At 37.5% G+C, this 17,046-nt stretch overlaps 1 protein-coding gene across 1 annotated transcript in view; it reads left to right on the top strand.

Moving 5' to 3' along the window:
• Positions 1-226: 226 nt before the first annotated feature.
• Positions 227-17,046, top strand: part of DMXL2 (Dmx like 2) — a gene marked incomplete at both ends in the record, with an annotated part of 48,981 nt that continues 32,161 nt past the window's right edge. The window contains 10 exon segments of the mRNA XM_084268346.1: positions 227-313; positions 8,563-8,688; positions 10,364-10,435; positions 11,126-11,204; positions 11,814-11,964; positions 12,829-12,895; positions 13,871-14,049; positions 14,737-14,920; positions 15,841-16,015; positions 16,812-17,045. Coding sequence (XP_084124472.1) covers positions 227-313; positions 8,563-8,688; positions 10,364-10,435; positions 11,126-11,204; positions 11,814-11,964; positions 12,829-12,895; positions 13,871-14,049; positions 14,737-14,920; positions 15,841-16,015; positions 16,812-17,045 — 1,354 coding nt within the window.

The following is a 17,046-nucleotide window of genomic DNA, read 5'->3' as shown; positions in this document are numbered from 1 at the left end:
GGCGGTGCCTTGCGCGTGCCTCACCTGATTCAGTCTCTGCCCGGCGCGTGCGCCGCCTCTCCCCCGCCCCTCCCTCCCTCCCTCGCGCGCGCTCGCGGCGGCTGCGAGCAGGGCCCCGGCCCGCGAGGCGGGCGGGAGCGCGGAGCCATCCGGGTCCCGTCCGCTCGGTGCCGGCGGAGGCCGCGGCGCTGCCGTCCCCAGGAGAGCGGGGGCGGGGGAGGCCGCGATGCATCTCCACCAGGTGCTCACCGGCGCCGTCAACCCCGGGGACAACTGCTACTCGGTGGGCAGCGTTGAGGACATCCCCTTCACGGTAATGGTGGCGGCGGGAGGGGAGAGGCGGGGGCGGCGCGGCTGAGCCGGGCGGGGGTGTCGGATGCGGGGAGGCAGGGCGATTGCTAGGCCCTAGGCTAGCTGCGGGAGGCGCTGGGGGATTAACCTGCGGGGTGGGGGTGAAGGGCACGGTGGTTTGCGGGCCTGGTGTCGGGCTCGGGAATACCGGGAGAGTTACGGCGGGGATTGCGCGCGGGGGCCTCGGCGCGGTGGAGACGGGAGGGGGAGACCCGGCATATTCATAGTGGGGGGTGGAAGAGCGTTGTTCTGGGGTTACCGGGGCGCTCCCGGGCAGCACAGCTCGGGAGCAGACGGGCGTGATCCCGGCGCGATAGCGTCGCGTCTGCTACGTCCTCCGGGAGGGGTCTCGCTGCTCGCTCTTCCCGGGCTGCGGCTGCAGGTGGGGGCTGGGAGCCGCGGGTGTCACCTCTGGCGAGGGCTCCGTGAGTCCCCGGAATTCGAGCCGAGAGCCAGGGAAACCCCCACACTGTGCGTCCTCAGGTCTGGCAGGCTGGGTGGGGGGCGTTGTGTCTGAATGGTCCTCCCGCAAAGAGGATATGCTCTGTTGCACCGCCCGCTATTGATGAGGGTTTGGCTCCGGTTACTGTGGCTAAGAAAACACAGAGCGGTCAAACGCTTCTCTTTCACTGGAAGAGACAAGAAATGGAAAGAGACATGATATGTAAATTTCAAGAGCCCAGTAGTTTATATAATAAAATCTGTTTATCATCCACAGGCTATTTTTGTGTATTCTAATGTCAGTTTCCACTTTTTTAGCTTGTTATATGCTTCTCTGATTTTAATGAGTAATCAGCTTCTGCTGTGTTTTGCATACTATCATCTAATCAGTATGTTATTATTTGGGAATAAATTGTCTCATTAGCTTTTGTATTAACGTTTACAATATTATATCCCAAACACAAACCAGTTCCGAGTTAAATGATACAGAGTATCATTTTTAGTGTAGGTAACTGTCACCAAGCTTGTCAAACATTGGAAAAGCTTATTTTAGATTATCATGGATGTCTAATTTCAGTCATGAATGCTTGAAAGTCTTAGGAAATGAAAGGTGCTGTGCCTGTATTTTCCTTGTACTGCTGCTGTGTAGCCATACTGCTATGAAAGGGACCTCTGATACTTTTGATATTTATATAATGTCACTCATATTCCGTAGTGTTTCTCTTTACTGTGACAATTTGAAAGGTCAATCAACTGGTATTATGAAAGACAACTTTATGCTAATTCTTGTGATAGTTTTGATAACATAAAATGGATAATAATATATGTAAGGTTTATACAAGAATTTTCCAAGAACAAAAGTCACATTTTATTAAAAGAAACAAAAAAAACCCCCAAACCAACAACACAACCAACCCCTGAATCAATTAGGTACCATGTTAGTTATGGAACAGCATATAACAGACCTCACTGTCTTCTCTGCCTGCTGCATCCGATTTTTTTCTTATAATACAGTAAAGAACAACCTAAAAGGATAGGTAATGTTTTAATAAATGTACTTTCTACATTTGCACAGCTGTAACTTTTTTCTTCCCCTTTTCTCCTTTCTCTGTATTTGTGGTATTATTTCCTGCTGTTCTGTGCCTTGAACCTATAGTAAACTGTATGGTGGTTAAAAACATAGGCTTGCAAACTGTTTGGGGTATTAAATCCAGATTCTTAGGAAATTGATCACCTCTGTGACTCCCAGTAGCATCCACTGCAGGTGTCATGCAAGGTTAGTGTCTAACCTTGAATTTTGCTGGTCAACATCAGTACCGCTGTGCTGACATAGCTTTGCCCCCCCAAGCCATTAAGCTGTTTGGAGTTACAGCTTTCACTTGGATCTTGAAGCAGGATTTAGAGTTTAGGCAAGAGCTGATCCGTATTGGTGACACAGTCTGACTCAGTAGACAATGGTCTTAAGAACCAAGACCTGTTAGCTTCTGGACCACAGCAGCAGAGCAGTAAAAGGCAAGAGGTTAAGGGAGATCTCCACAGTTTGTGCTGTATGGATCTATACAGAGTATGGCTGTGGCAGAGGAGCCATTATTTGTGTAGAACACGTGCTTACTTATGTTTTGGTTGATGTTAGGGCATTTATTTAAAATGTGAGAGAACTAGTTCAAAATTGCTAAAACTGATCCATCACAGGGACTTGAAAATATGGAGGGTTTTGTGTGCAGAAATGAATCACTCATGTTAAAGTTGCTCCATTTGGAAGTAGAATAACAGCTTAGATATATGTATTTACCAGTCAATAGTTCTGGAGCGATTGCCTTTTTTTTGAGGAGGAGAAATATCCTCTTAAGATGAACTTGCTTTAGATGCCTAACTCCAGGAATCTTAGGATTCTGGAAGAAGGAACACATTTTCTTCAAACCTGATTAGAGGCACTGCAATTTTTAGGTTCTTCTTCATCCATCCTTTTCTCTATGATTTGCTCTTGTCTTGTTTACATGACTCCTTGCTGGCTACAAAGGTAAGCTTTTAATTTCTAAGTCAGTGTAGCTAGAGGTGAGATGATAACAAGTTCTGCCCCAACTTTTTTAAAGCTTTGGTGAAGATCATTACTTATTCTGAGAATAAGAAAGAGAGAAGACTCTTTTTTTTCCCATTAATTTTTCTTTACCTGCTAAAAAAAACCCCAAATGTTAGCAATTCCATAAAGCAAAACAAATCCAAAGAAAGAGACAGTTGCTGTAGGTCAGCTATAAGGTTCTGCCAGCTCTTTATCTGAAACATGCAGTGTTCTTCCCTCCCACATCAGCCTGGTGACCCTGACAAACAGCTAGCATTTCTCAAACAAGGGATGAAGCACAGAGATGTTTGGTTAACAAACTAGTTTGCAAATGTTGAAGCTGTATTGCACCCAGTCTACAGAGCGGGTAATACACAGGAAAAAGTGTTTCAATAGTGATTAGAAGGAAAATAGCTACATAATGCTGTTTTCTCCCAGGCCTGCCAGTTTTCTTTTCAGTCTCCCTTCATTTGAGCTCCAAAAAGGACACTGCATAAGCAAAGGCTTTAAGTACTAAATTACAGAACTTCTGTTTTCTTCATTTCTGGTAGTATTTCTGTGCTCTATTCAAATTGCTGTTGCTTCATGTTCTTATTTCAGCAAATTCTGCTAACCATGTTTCACAAAGGAGTTTACAGAAGGTCGGAGTTGAGCTTTATTCAGAAAGACCTTACAGCACACACCCTGCCTAGGCAGAAGAAGGGTATGCTATTCAAACCTCATAGTCTAACTGGCAGGTAGTAAGTTTTTAGAGGTAGCAAAATAAGTTTTTCAAACTGTGGTTGGCTGCATTTGGTTTTTTGTTAAGCAGATGTTTTGCATTGAGCCAATTTCAGTTGCAGACCCAACCTCCAAGTGGGATGTATGTTATCGGCCTGACTGACTGTGAGTAAGGTGGTTTCAAAGAAAGAAGTCAAGCTCTGCACTTCATCCAAGCTCAGGACTCTTCCCCCACCCCGAAACTGAACAGAATGTAGCTGTTGCTAAGGTCAGTTTAGGTTAAAAAGAAATAAATTAAAAATCCATAGGTATGTCAATTACCTAGAGACTAGGGTCTGTAAGTATAAAAAATTTCAAGCTCTGGCTAGTGTCATAGAAGATAATTAATATTTATATCTTGTAAGAGGTATCACTAAAGGAAGAAAAAAAAGTAACTCTAAACATGATTGATGAAAAAATATCATATTTCAGGTGTAACTAGATAAGAAGTTTTTTGATAGAAATGAAAAAAAAGTATTATTTGTCCTTTTTGGAAAGGGCAAACTTGTTGGCATCTTCCCTGCCAGTACTAACACATGGCCTGGAACTGTGTGTAACGGATTTCAGAAGTTGGGGCAGATGAGTCTGCCACCCCTGTGTAAACATTTTGTTGCACCTCATTGAGAACAGCAAAATCTTCATCCATACCATTTGCCTACAAGATACAGCAACTGCAAATAGGTTTCTCTGCAGTATAGGGTTCTCCTCTACTTCATCCTTCTTGAGAAATTACTTATTAAAACCCTTATTTGCAAATCCCTCTCAATTATTTAGTCCCGCTCACATATATCTGTGTGTTCACTGTGTTCTCTTTATGTGGACTGGGTTAGAAACACTTAACTTCTGAATCCTCACTATGCAATTTTCTCTCTGAAGATTTGTGGGTAAGCATACTGTAAAGCAATTAATCGTGAATTCATATCAAAAGACAGTTTAGGAAAGCCTGTTCCACAGGTTGGGTTGTTGGTGTTTTTCTTTCAGTTATTTTGCCAGTTTGCATTAAGTGTATGTAATTCTAGTAGTACTTGGACAGGAAAGGGGGGAAGTATAAATACTGTGTCCATTGATGATAGTTTGGAAATGTTTCAGAATTCAGGTGCCTTCATTGCTAAATAATAAGGTAGTAGTGGAATTTTTGCCTCTTTTGTGTTTACTATCTAACTTAAGGATCAGTGTTGTTGTGTACTAGAAGAGTACTAGAAGGCCCATACAGGCTTTAATTCAGGTATTAATCCAGATTTTAATTATTGTATGTAATTGTAGATGTTTATTAACTACTTATTTTTAATAGCACTGTTGGCTGATTCTGTTTCTTCGACATAATTTCCCATCTTGTGATGCTTCTGTATTGTTAATGGAACACACTGGAGCTTGGGAATTCCGGTCTGTTTCACTTATGCCAAGTTTGTGGACAGTTGCAGGTTATAGAAAGAGAAGAATCATTTTGTATACAGAGAAAAATATTCATGTAAAGAAAAAAAACATTATGAGAATGTAAAGCAACAGTTATTTCCTTATCTGTTAGTTCCAGTGTTCAACTTTAAAATTAGAGAACCCAACCTGAAAACCTGGGCCTCTGAAAGAGAGATGCACATGCTGCTTTCATATTATCTCAAAATTGAAGATACGGCATAAATTTTTACAGTAGGACACAATGTCCTACTTCTGTCTGGTGCTCCTGCATTCAATTAGAGCTTTGTCATTGTTCATTTCAGTGGTCCTAGATCGTGAGAGTTAGAGCAGACATTGGCAAACTACAGCTTATTAGTTGCTTATGGATCCTGCAAGTCATCCTTGCATTCTGGCAGTTTTGCAACTCCATTTAATTTTCTCTTTGGAGTTATCAGTGACATTAGAAATGGAGGTTGGCATACTCTGCATGTGGGTGGTTTCATTCAGTGTCTGCTTATAATTCCGTTTATCTAAGACCTCTGTGCTGTTCTCATCCATTACAGAGTCTCAGCATCTTTTTTTCCATCTTTTCTTTTTGTATAGCTTACCAATTTCCCATTCCTTTTATCAGGCTATGCAGATTGTTAGTCTGTGGCCACAAATATTGCTGCCACTGTTATTCAATGTTAGGAGGCACCTATGGTTGCACGAATGACCTCCCTGAAGGTGTTGTCAGCTGAATCCTTAAGAAGGAAATACTCATGTTAAATATTATGACACTTTCCTATTCTTTGCCAGTGTAGGGTGCTTCTACTGCATTACCAGCTTAAGGAATGAAAGGACAAAAAGTAAATAGGATTTAGGAGAAGTATATTCTGTTCCAGTGTAAACATGCTAATATATTGAGTATATTAGAAAAGCCTCATAAAAGCAATCAAATGGAAAGCTTGCAGTTGGATATATAATGTGAAATATGGAAATATCTTTCAGTATAGAAAATATGACCACCTTTTCTCTTTTGAGAAATTTGGAGACTAATTGTGAAAAAGTGAACACTTGTTTTAAAATGAAGGGACACCTTTTCTGAAAGGTGGGGTTATATATAGTAAAGGTACTCATTAAAGCAAATTTAAGATTTAAAGCAAATAGACTTTGAAGAAATGAAAGACATTCTTAGAATAGCCATCTACATTGAGAAGATAATCACAGAACCAAGGGGCAGCACTTACTCAAAGAACCTAGAGCCGAAGGCTGATGACCTGCTGCTGGGAATGTGTTCCGACAAAGGTCTCCAATGGACTAGACCCTTCCTGTGGGTGTAGGACACTGAGGTGTGCTGAGTCACTTGGTGCAGTGCCAAACACAGGGAAAGCCTAGGAAGGATGTGAGTGACTAAGATCTCACTTAGGAAAGCAATCTCTACATCTTGATTCTTTAAGAAAAAGAAGTTTCTGCTTTAAACCAGCCTTTCAATTCACAGCCACCTTTTTTAGCATATTTTTATAAACTTAAGTAAAAAGTCACGGAAGAGAAACTAAAACATTTTTAAAACGTTTTTTTCCTTCTTAGAGTCAGCATATACCCAAACACAAAATATTTTGTTCCATGCATTGTAAACACACATACAAACGTGTGTGTTTAAGAATAGTAAGCATAAGGAAATTAAAGTTGAGAAGACTTTTCCTTTGCCTAAATAATTTTTGGGCCAGACATCCCTATCTCCTGCTAACTTTATTGCAACAAGTGATAAATTATGTTTAATTTGAAATTTGTGGCTCAGGTTATCAATACCAGTAATGAAAAAATAAGGTATTCATAAGGTTTAAGTCCTTGTTTGAAATGTGTCCTTTGTTTCTTACTGTGTTAGATAACAATTGCTAGATTAATTTTCACCCTTTGAAGCAAACAGTAGGAGAATCAATTGCATGTGAACATCAGAATTCTGAGAATTATTGGATCAAGGGGACCTGCTTTTATTTTCCCATCTACTTTCAGGCATTCACATCCCAGTCTCCATCTTCTGCCAGAATTTACCTCAGAATCTCATCTTTCTTTCTCTTGCTTTCTGGAAATAATCCTATTCCATTTTAATAATAAATTATTTCCTTCCAGACTGGGTCTAGTAATTGTATAGCATAGTCACTAAGGAGCAAGGACATTCTGTTACACAGATTATCTCCCTGTAACAAACTTTTAACGTTTTTTTCCCTGTCCTGCTTACATTGTGTAACTCCAGTATCAGTTCCTCCCAGCTCTCCAGGACAAGGGTTGTGGGCTTGAGGACTCAGGCAACACTGTCTCACTTTAATTTTGTGAACTGACCTTGGAAATCATTTAGATAATCTATGTTTTGTACCCAGTTTTCATTTTTGTGTGTGCAGTTGTAGGGTGTGTTAATTTCTGATGCCTGAGTTTCTGCTCTGCTGCTTGTATTGCTGTTCCTTTCTTGGCATTAGCAGTGACTGTACTTTCATTTAAATTAAAAATTTTCTTCAGGCTTTCTCACTTTTTGCTCCTTCCCAGGAGGATCAGAAGTAGACATAGAAAGTTTTGAGCCCTAAATTGTCGGTTCTAGTTCCAGTGGTTATCTTACACCATTATCTTAGTATGCCTGTGAATGGGCATTGATCCTGTAAATCTATACAAATACTCACAATTTGTTGTACCTTCTGAAAAATAATGCATTTAAACTGATTGATCTCAAAGGAGAGGGCTAGGGCTTAGTAATCCAAAAATCACTGTGAAAGAAGCAGGGAACAAGTTAAAATGACTTAAGTAATTTTGTACCATCTGAAATTAAGTGCTGAAGACTTGCACTCTTTGCTTAATTCAGCTGTTGTAAAAGTTCTGCCTGCTGTAATGGAATCAGTGGAAAACTTCCTTCTGGCACAATAGGACAGGTGAAATGTTGGCAGACAGAGAGATTGATTTATCCTGCCAATAAATAGTGCTGCAAGCTCTCAATGTTCTATAGCTTTCTCTTAAGCAAATTATTTAGACTGTAGTGTGTATTGCAGAAGATGTTATGTATCTAATAGAATTATTATTTTTTTACACTCTTTTAGTAATGTGCACTCCTTAAAAACTCAGAAAAGCTCAGAAATTGTATTCCTATAAAAAGAACGAAAAGTGGGGCTGAAGGGGGAAAACACCACACACACATATTTAAGAAACTCGTGTGAATTCAGTAATACTGCACCTGAATAGTAAACTCTTGGCTGTCTTGAAAGGCAACAAGAATTAGAGGGAAGGAAAAAGCCACAACTGAAGTCTACAAAACCTCCACAAAACAAACAGAAGTGAAAGTACACATAGAGCTTAAGTTCCAGTATAAGTTTGGGGGTTGGTTTTGGTTTTTTTACTGTTTCTTTTAGCCAAGCATAGCAGATTTAAAGGTCTCCTTTGCTACTTTGTTTTTAATTGTTGCTCATTTGCCAATAAACCTGCACATCTTGGTTCAATGGAGAGTTTAACAGCTCCCTCAAAAACAGAAGTCTGCTAATAAGTGTTAAGGGTTTTTAATAAAATTTTAATTGTATTTCTTTTTTTAAATATTTCAGGCATATGGCTCTGGTTGTGACATTGTTATTCTGGCAAATGACTTTGAATGTGTGCAAATTATTCCTGGTGCTAAACATGGAAACATCCAGGTCAGTTGTGTGGAGTGCTCACAACGACAAGGCAGGGTAAGAATTTTCATAAATTTGTATAGGAATTTTTAAGAAAAGGGAATGCTCTAAATTAAAGAATTAAACAGCAACATAGTACATTAATGGGATTTATGAGTTAACTTCATGGCAAATATCAGTTTTTACTGATCTGCAAATTTGAGAAACATCTCTTGTGTTACTCAGAGAATAGTTTCCAGTTACTAATAATTTGGGGGGGGCAAGGGGGAAAGGAGGTAGGGAAGGAGAAGCAGGAGGCCCCTTGTAACAATGGTGTTTATTCCTCTCTCAAAAATTGTGGAAATATGTTTTAGTTACAGTACAGTATGAGAACTGGAATGGTGGTAAAATTCTTGTTAGTGTCTCCATTATTGTATGCTTTCAACTAGCTAAAGATGACATGGATAAAATTCATCTGTCTATGGATACACACATCTGCATGTGTGTCTGTGTCATACAAAGTAATAAATTAGAAATACTTTAGTTTTTCTGAAAAGCTTAGGCATGTTTAATATATTTAGAAGTGCTACAGTACAAGCCATCAAATCTGTGTGGCCCTTTGACTGGCTATGTGGTTCTATTTTTAGTCCCTAAATAATGCTAGAGAGACAGTTTAGTTGCTGAGGAAGAAACTTACTTTCTCTGAGATATGGTAGTGCACTGAGCATTTCTTTGTCGGCTGTCCTAATATTAGCTGGTTAAACATTGGTCTTGGTATTGAAAAGCCTTGGTTAGGCTTTGGCAGGCATAGCTGGCAAGGTCTCTGTACTGCAGTGCCATCCCAGTAGGGCTGGAAGAGAGATTTCAGCAGCAAGATCACCATGAGCCCCTGGGTGGTTCTGCATTCAGGACTCTGAACTCTCTTGTCTTTGGGAGTGTGGTGTTGTTGCAACCTTTCCCCCCTCGCTCCCCTCCCCCTGAAGAGGAAATAAGATTTCGTAACAGATGTCGTGAAACTTTTACACCACTTCTCTACTGAGGAAACCAGATCCCAAAAGGGAAGAATTTAAGCAGTTTTTCTTTTTAATGTCTTTTAAGGAAGAAAAAAGAATTTTTAAAATAGTCAAAAGTACTCATACACATATGAATATCAGGAATGTGACAAGACAATTTTCTAATAAAGATGATTTTGTGTATAGAGGCTTCTGTGAAATAAGTGGGTGAAAGAAATTGAGGTGTTAATTGGTATAAGTACTTAAGTTTTTCTTTTTACCATTTGTCTTCCCTCAAAAATTATTTAACTGCTCAAAACAGCATTATATTTCCTCCTCTTTCTTGTAATTATTATTTAGTGGTACAAAATGGAATCTGGGATAACACTGATACCCACAGACACTAATAATTAATTTATCGATTGGCTGTGAAGTACCCAGAACGTGAACAGAAGTAGTAAAGGTGTCAGCTTTCCCTTATGCATTAACAGTATTTACCCCAGAATAATACATTAGATCGGATTAGCCTTTATCCCACTTAACAAGGTGTCTTCCCTACTTAAACTGTTACAGATGAGTTTCTTTGTAAGGATGTATTTCTCAACTTTCTTAAAGTATACCTATAAAACAATGATATTTGTGTCAATTTAACTTGTCTTGAACAGCACATTTAAGATGCATTTGAAAATCCTTAGCTATTTTGGAATACTACACTTATCTCCTAACCTTACATCTTCTGTCTTTTTTTACTTTGTTTCCAGATTGCAGCATCATATGGAAATGCTGTTTGCATTTTTGAACCACTTGGTATAAATTCTCATAAAAGAAATTGTGTAAGTATGTATTTCACATTTGTAATTCAGCTTAGGCTCTTCTAAGAGGCAAAATTCTGTCTTGCCACTTAGGAGTTGTTGTTTTTATTATTACTACTACATCAGCACACAAAGGACTACTAATGGTTAAGTGTTTTCCACCATCCATAATAAAACTGGATGGGTAGAATCTTGCACTGCATGAATTGAACTGGGGCTGCACTCATCCCAGGTTCACAAGATCTCGTTCTTGAATCTCATACTAGAATGACATAGTCACAAGTTTGCGTTTCTTTAACTTGAAGAGCTTGTCAGATCTGCAGTACAGAAATATGACTTGTATATGTATACCCAGGCTTGTTTTAACAGCACAGCCCATGGCTGAGCACTCAGGCATTAAGTATGTTCTCAAGCAGTTTTCACAATCTATGCTGTCATCCCTTGTGTTGTTATACAAGTATGACCTAACTAGTTTAAAGTAATCTACAGACACATTTGTGTGTGACAGGTCCAGATCTGGTTCACAGGGCACTCTGATGCATTTAATTTTGATTAAAAAAAAAAAAAATTAAAATGAAGTTCAGCAATCTACCACTGCATCATTTTTGCAACAGGCTTAATAGTAATTTCATAGACAAAGAATGAAATAGTGATACTTTTGTATTTTGCTGTTGCTGTGAGAATTAATCCTTTACTGTTTTTTAACAACAGCAACTAAAGTGTCAGTGGCTTAAAACTGGGCAATTCTTCCTCAGTTCTATGACTTACAACCTGGCATGGGATCCTCAAGGTAATGGGAAGTTTCTGCAATATTTGTTCATCATTTGTTGTTAGGAAAACTTAAACACAAATTAGTTTTATTGTAATAAATTGAGAACACAAGATTTAGATTTTTTGTTCTCAGGCAGTGCTGCATAACCCGTGAGGCTCCAGCTAGCTTTTGTGAAGATACTGTGCCAAGTGATTTTCTTACGCAAGATCGTAGTTTGGGAATCAGTGTTAATTGCCAACAGACTTAAATTACCATTTAATGATGACTTAAATATCATTTTATCACAATTAAAGTCAGCAATGTACCAGGACACTGATACTTATAAGCTGTCTTAACAATATGTATTTACTTGAGATATGAATGGCTATTTAGTATATGCAATATTCATTAATAAATACATCATTTGAAATCACAAAACCCCCTTTATGTTCCTTTTAAAAAAAGTAAATTCAGATGTTTTAATATAAGCATCTGTACGATGTGATTGAATGCCCTATCATTTCAAATAGACTTCATAAAATTTTCAACTTGTTTTGGATAATTCTCAACAAAATAGGATGACAGGCTTAATCTTTCAATATAGACACATCATCTTGGTTTCACATGTGTGATATTACTCACTTTCAGGTAACAGGCTGTTGACAGCAACTGACTTCTTGCAGTTGTGGGCCCCTCCATCTAGTGACATCGTAGAAGAAGATGATGATCCTGACAATCAGATCAAAGATGATAAAGTTCTCCCAGTTCTAAATGACTGGAAATGTATCTGGCAGTGCAAGTGAGTGAGATAATTTTTACTTTAAGTCGATTTGCAATGCCACCTTATATATCAACACTATCTTTTCTCCAAAACCATATTTTAAAACATGCTTTTAAATCAGCTTAATATACCATAAAATTCAAATAGTACAAGTTACTCCAGATAAAAATTCCTCACTTGAAAAAGTGACCTATTACCATATGACCTAGTCAAAGACTTACCCTAACTGTAGCTTTGGCAGTATGTTAAAACTGTAGTAAGTGTCAAGATATTGGATGAGACTGAGTAGAGGATCAGTAACAGGCAGATATGCTAGACTGATAAAGGTAACAGCTGCTTCCTGAGTCTACTGAAGCTCTTTCTAACCAGTTCTATTTGAGATCCATGATAGATGCATACATATATAGACACACACACACACCCCTTTGACTATTTTTGAGCCATTTTCAATGTTATGCCCACAAAGCACTGTATAGGCTGCTTTCCTCGTTCAAACAGCTGACCCATAAGCTGCAGTCATGACAGAGTATCACAAATTATCTTGGCTTGACTAGGAGTTGAGGAACAAGGGAGACAAACTTCACTTGTCTGATCTCATTGGATCTAGCCTAGGATTGCTGAACTTAAAACTCTTTATTTTATGGGCCTTTTTTCTGTAGAACTGTGAAAATACAAAAATACTGAACGTTTTTTTCATTGTAACAAATAATTTTTATGCTTCTGCTATTTCTAAAGCATGCTTAAAGCAACAACAATAAAATACTAATATGTTGTATTAAAATAATGAGCAGGAATATTTAATCAACTGAATATATGCAGATTAATACTATAGAATAAATAAATGTTACTTAGAACTTAAAACTTTATTCCCGTGATCTTTAGGACTGCAGTATCAGTACACCTGATGGCATGGTCTCCTGATGGTGAATACTTTGCAACAGCTGGGAAGGTAAGGACAAAAATAAAAAAGTGTTTGCAATGTTTTGCATTTGTTTGGCAAAAGTAAATAAACAATATAATAGTCCTGGACCATACATTCTCTTGTTGTCTGAGCATGTGTAATGCTGTAATTTCATGTAATTCCAATAATTTCAGTAATAAAAATTGGATTTAGATGTGTACTCTTATAAAATACTTGAGAATCAAGCTGGAAATAGAGTAACAGTGATACAGACTTGTGTGTGCGTATATACATACAGTATACTTACATGAACTTTCAGATAGGAATAAAAATTTTCTTTTACTTTTGCTGGAAATAATGAGGATAAATATTAGATCATTACTATAGAACATAGGACATGTAAACTGGTATAATATACACACCTCAGTGGATAAAGTAGAAAACGTTTTCTGTTTAGTGAAATTTGGGTTCAATTCAGTCCTTAACTTTTATTTGTTTAGCATATTTTTTGCCAAATTGCTATTGAAGGTAAATATTCAGTTACTAATTCTCTTTAATGTCTTCTTGGTTTTCAAGTCTGGATAGGTAAGCATGTACTTCTTGCACTTAATGTTGGTTGAACAATGAGATTAATTTTAGGAACTTTTGTACCCTTACACTTACTAAAGAGGACAACCAAACCATGAGCTGTATTGTTTTATGACTGAAAATGTACTTGCAGCACCTTAGTAAATACTAGATTTAGAATCATTGTGGTTTAAAAAATTACCAAAATATTTGCTTCCATATTTATATTTCCTATTCATATACTTTTATATAACTAAAAATTTTTACTAAGTAGAGGAGGCAGATGGTTCCAGAAGACACTTCCTGTCTGTAGGACAGCTCTCTATTAGTAGTTTCATGAGATATATAATCATAATTCTTAACAGAACTGTAGTTTCCTTATAATTTGAGATTTTCTTTTTGTGACACGCTTAATTATAGCTAGCTAAACCAATGGATTTTTGTTGCTTTATATAGGATGACTGCCTCTTAAAGGTTTGGTATCCTATGACTGGTTGGAAGTCTTCTCTTCTGCCTCAAGAGAATGAAGAAAAGAAAAAGTGCCCAGGGGTTGTCAACTTCTCATTTGTTTATTTGGCGCATCCTCGAGCAGTGACAGGATTTTCATGGCGTAACATTAGCAAGTACATGCCCAGGTTTGAAAGTTTTCTTTTCTTAAAAAAGAACAAGCAAGACTTTGACCAAGTATTTTTTTAACTCTATTTTAAAGTTTGGCTGTCAGGAACTTGATTAGATTTCTCTGCTTATATCTTCAAGAAATAAAATCTATTAACATCTTTGTGTAAATTTCTCTGTTATCTAGTAAATTAGTGATTGTCATGGTGAGATTTATTTTAAAAAATGGTCTAAACTTTAGTGCCTTCTCAAATTAGGGCAGGAAGCACGGATGTAAAGCTTTGTCTTCACCAAATGGTGCTATGGCATTGGGGCTAAAATATTTGTTTAAACTATTTAGCATTCAGTAATGTATTTTCTCTGCTTTTTTGTATATACTGGTGTTTAATTAGCTGTTCTATTTATTTTTTCATTATTTAGTAAAATGTATGCATTCTTCATATAGCAAGTTTAGGCAGTTTCATAACTGCAGTTTTCTGAAAAACTGTTGCAGTTATCGAATAATCACCGTTCCATGTTCACATGCACTTTTCCAATGATCTAGGGGTGCATCAGCATGCCGAAAGTCACTACTGATATAAAATCCTTAGAGAGAGGCAAAAATTCAAATGAAACAGTAATTGCTAAATACTTGTGTAATCCCCTAATTTCTGCTGTGTCCATATAGCTAATTTAATGACAAGTAACCTTGATACATCTGTCATTAGGGGTTTGGTCTGTAATGTGTTACTCACATCATGCCTTGATGGCATCTGTCGGCTGTGGGCAGAGACGTTGTTACCAGAAGATACCCTTCTTGGTGAGCAGATCTGTGAAACTAGCACTTCCAGCATTAGCAGCACCATCTCTCAATCTGGAAAGCAGGAGGACAAAATACAGCATGCACTAGAGGTACAAGGAAATACGTTTCTGTCAATACTTTTATTTCCAGATTTTAAAAACGTAAATATTTAAAGGATGTAAAACTCTAAGAATGTGTTCTTACAAGCATAACAGAATAGTCTGAATTATTTCATATCGGTTTTTGAAGTCTACTAATGAACACTGAAGACATCAGAGACTGCAACTCTGCAACCAAGCTCCATGTTCTTAAAACTCAATCTACTTTTCTGTAGCTAACTAATAGCGATGAGAAGACAATGTTTAATACGGGATAATAAGTGATGGTTTAATTCTGATTGGGTCTGAAAGTCTGTAATTATAAAAACAATGGAAACAGTAAATATCCTTTTAATTTTTAGATACCAAATTTGATAATCACATTTCTAAAAGGTGGTATTATGGGGCTTTAAATTTCAGCGGCAATCATATCAAGTCTATTAAGTTTACAGCAAGAGAAAACTTATCAAAATAAAACCAAGAAAACAACCCAAACCCACCCCAACCACCCCACCACTCAGTTGTAGGCTATTACAATCAAAATTTTTACTTCTTAGATATCACTATCACCAATAGGGAGATTGGAGCCAAGCATGCTTTGGGCTGTTGAATCAGTTGTGCTCTCCATATGCTCACCAATTTTTAGTGGAACTAATTCATTATACAATTATATTGCTTTAAGATTGTTGTACTGTTGTTTATGAACATTACACAACATGGTGTGTATTGTTGCACTGTTATTGAAGACTGTTAGAAGAGCTTTGCCTTTGGCCAGAAGGGATGTACATAAGCACTACTTATCTCTGTTGAAATCTATTTAAAATTACTTCTCAGGTAGAAGGAATTTTAAAAGGTTTAAGCTTTATATGTGTGATTTTTTTACCTTACAGTTTTTAAGTATTTCTTAATTTATTTTTTTATAACTATGCCAGACAATTCACCATTTGAAAAATATGAGGAAAGGACAAAGGAGATCTTCAGTTCTTGTTACCCACACTGATGCATTGCCAGATCAGCAGGGTACTCATGAAGTTCAGCGTCACATTTCACATCACGCAAATGCACTTGGTCACTTCCATATAGCAGCAAGCATCAACCCTAATACAGGTGAAATACAACCATTTGATAAACTGTATTAATACATTCTAATATATTCTTCACTGAAAGTGTTTTCAGGATGTGGAACAGGCTGCCCAGGATGATGGTGGAGTCACCATGCCTGGATGCATTTAAAACATGAGTAGATGAGGTACTTAGAGATATGGTTTAGTATGGTATGGTTGGACTTGATGGTTGTAGGAAGGCTGTTGTGTCACAAGTCTGTACTTGGCATAGAATTTTTTAAGACAAATGAGGCTGAATTTAATTCTAAATACCTTCAGCACTTTTGAAAGCAAATTAAATTAATTTTTGCACATCATAAAGCAAAAGAATTCAAAATTTCAAGTCTGCTTGGCATTTGATTGCTGAATTTCGAGAGGCAATGGTATTTGCATTCTACAGAATGTATAGTGAATGAAAAAAAGCCATAACAGATTTTTTGGCAGGAAACCAGCTGCTTTTTACAGAATAATGTAGAATATTTTAAACAAGGAAAAGATTAAAGAGCAGTCATGTGCCTTACTGTACATAAAATGACAGCACTGCAACATATGAAATAAAATGAGCAATTAGAACTGTTGACTATCATTTACCATTCACATAAGAATTAATTCTCATGTAAATCTATTGATGTTAAAATCTTTATTTTTTTCATTACAATTGTATCAAGAAACGTGATCTGCATCTTACAGGCACAAGTTGTGCTCTACCTAAAATAAGTTAAATGACTTAAGAAATGAGTGTGTGTGTGTGTATAGCAGTTTAATATATAGCTTTTCTATTTCTTTAAAAATGTCCACAGATATTCCATCAGTCTTGGCTGGAACAGCTTTTAATATAGATGAAGGAAACGGAGGCTTCGTTGTTCACTGGTTGAATAATAAAGAATTTCATTTTACATCCTCTATTGAAGTATTTATGCAGCATCTAAGAAAAATTTCTGAACAACAAGTAGAACAGGATTTTGATGTTGAGGTCGAAGATGAAGAAGAGATGGAAGAAAAAGAGAGAGGTTTACATATGAAATTAGATCACGG

The sequence above is a fragment of the Gallinula chloropus genome (assembly GCF_964237585.1).
Source record: "Gallinula chloropus genome assembly, chromosome: 9".
In the NCBI taxonomy this organism is placed as follows: Eukaryota; Metazoa; Chordata; class Aves; order Gruiformes; family Rallidae; genus Gallinula; species Gallinula chloropus.
Note: the sequence above shows the minus strand (reverse complement) of the source record. Positions and strands in the feature narration are given on the sequence as shown.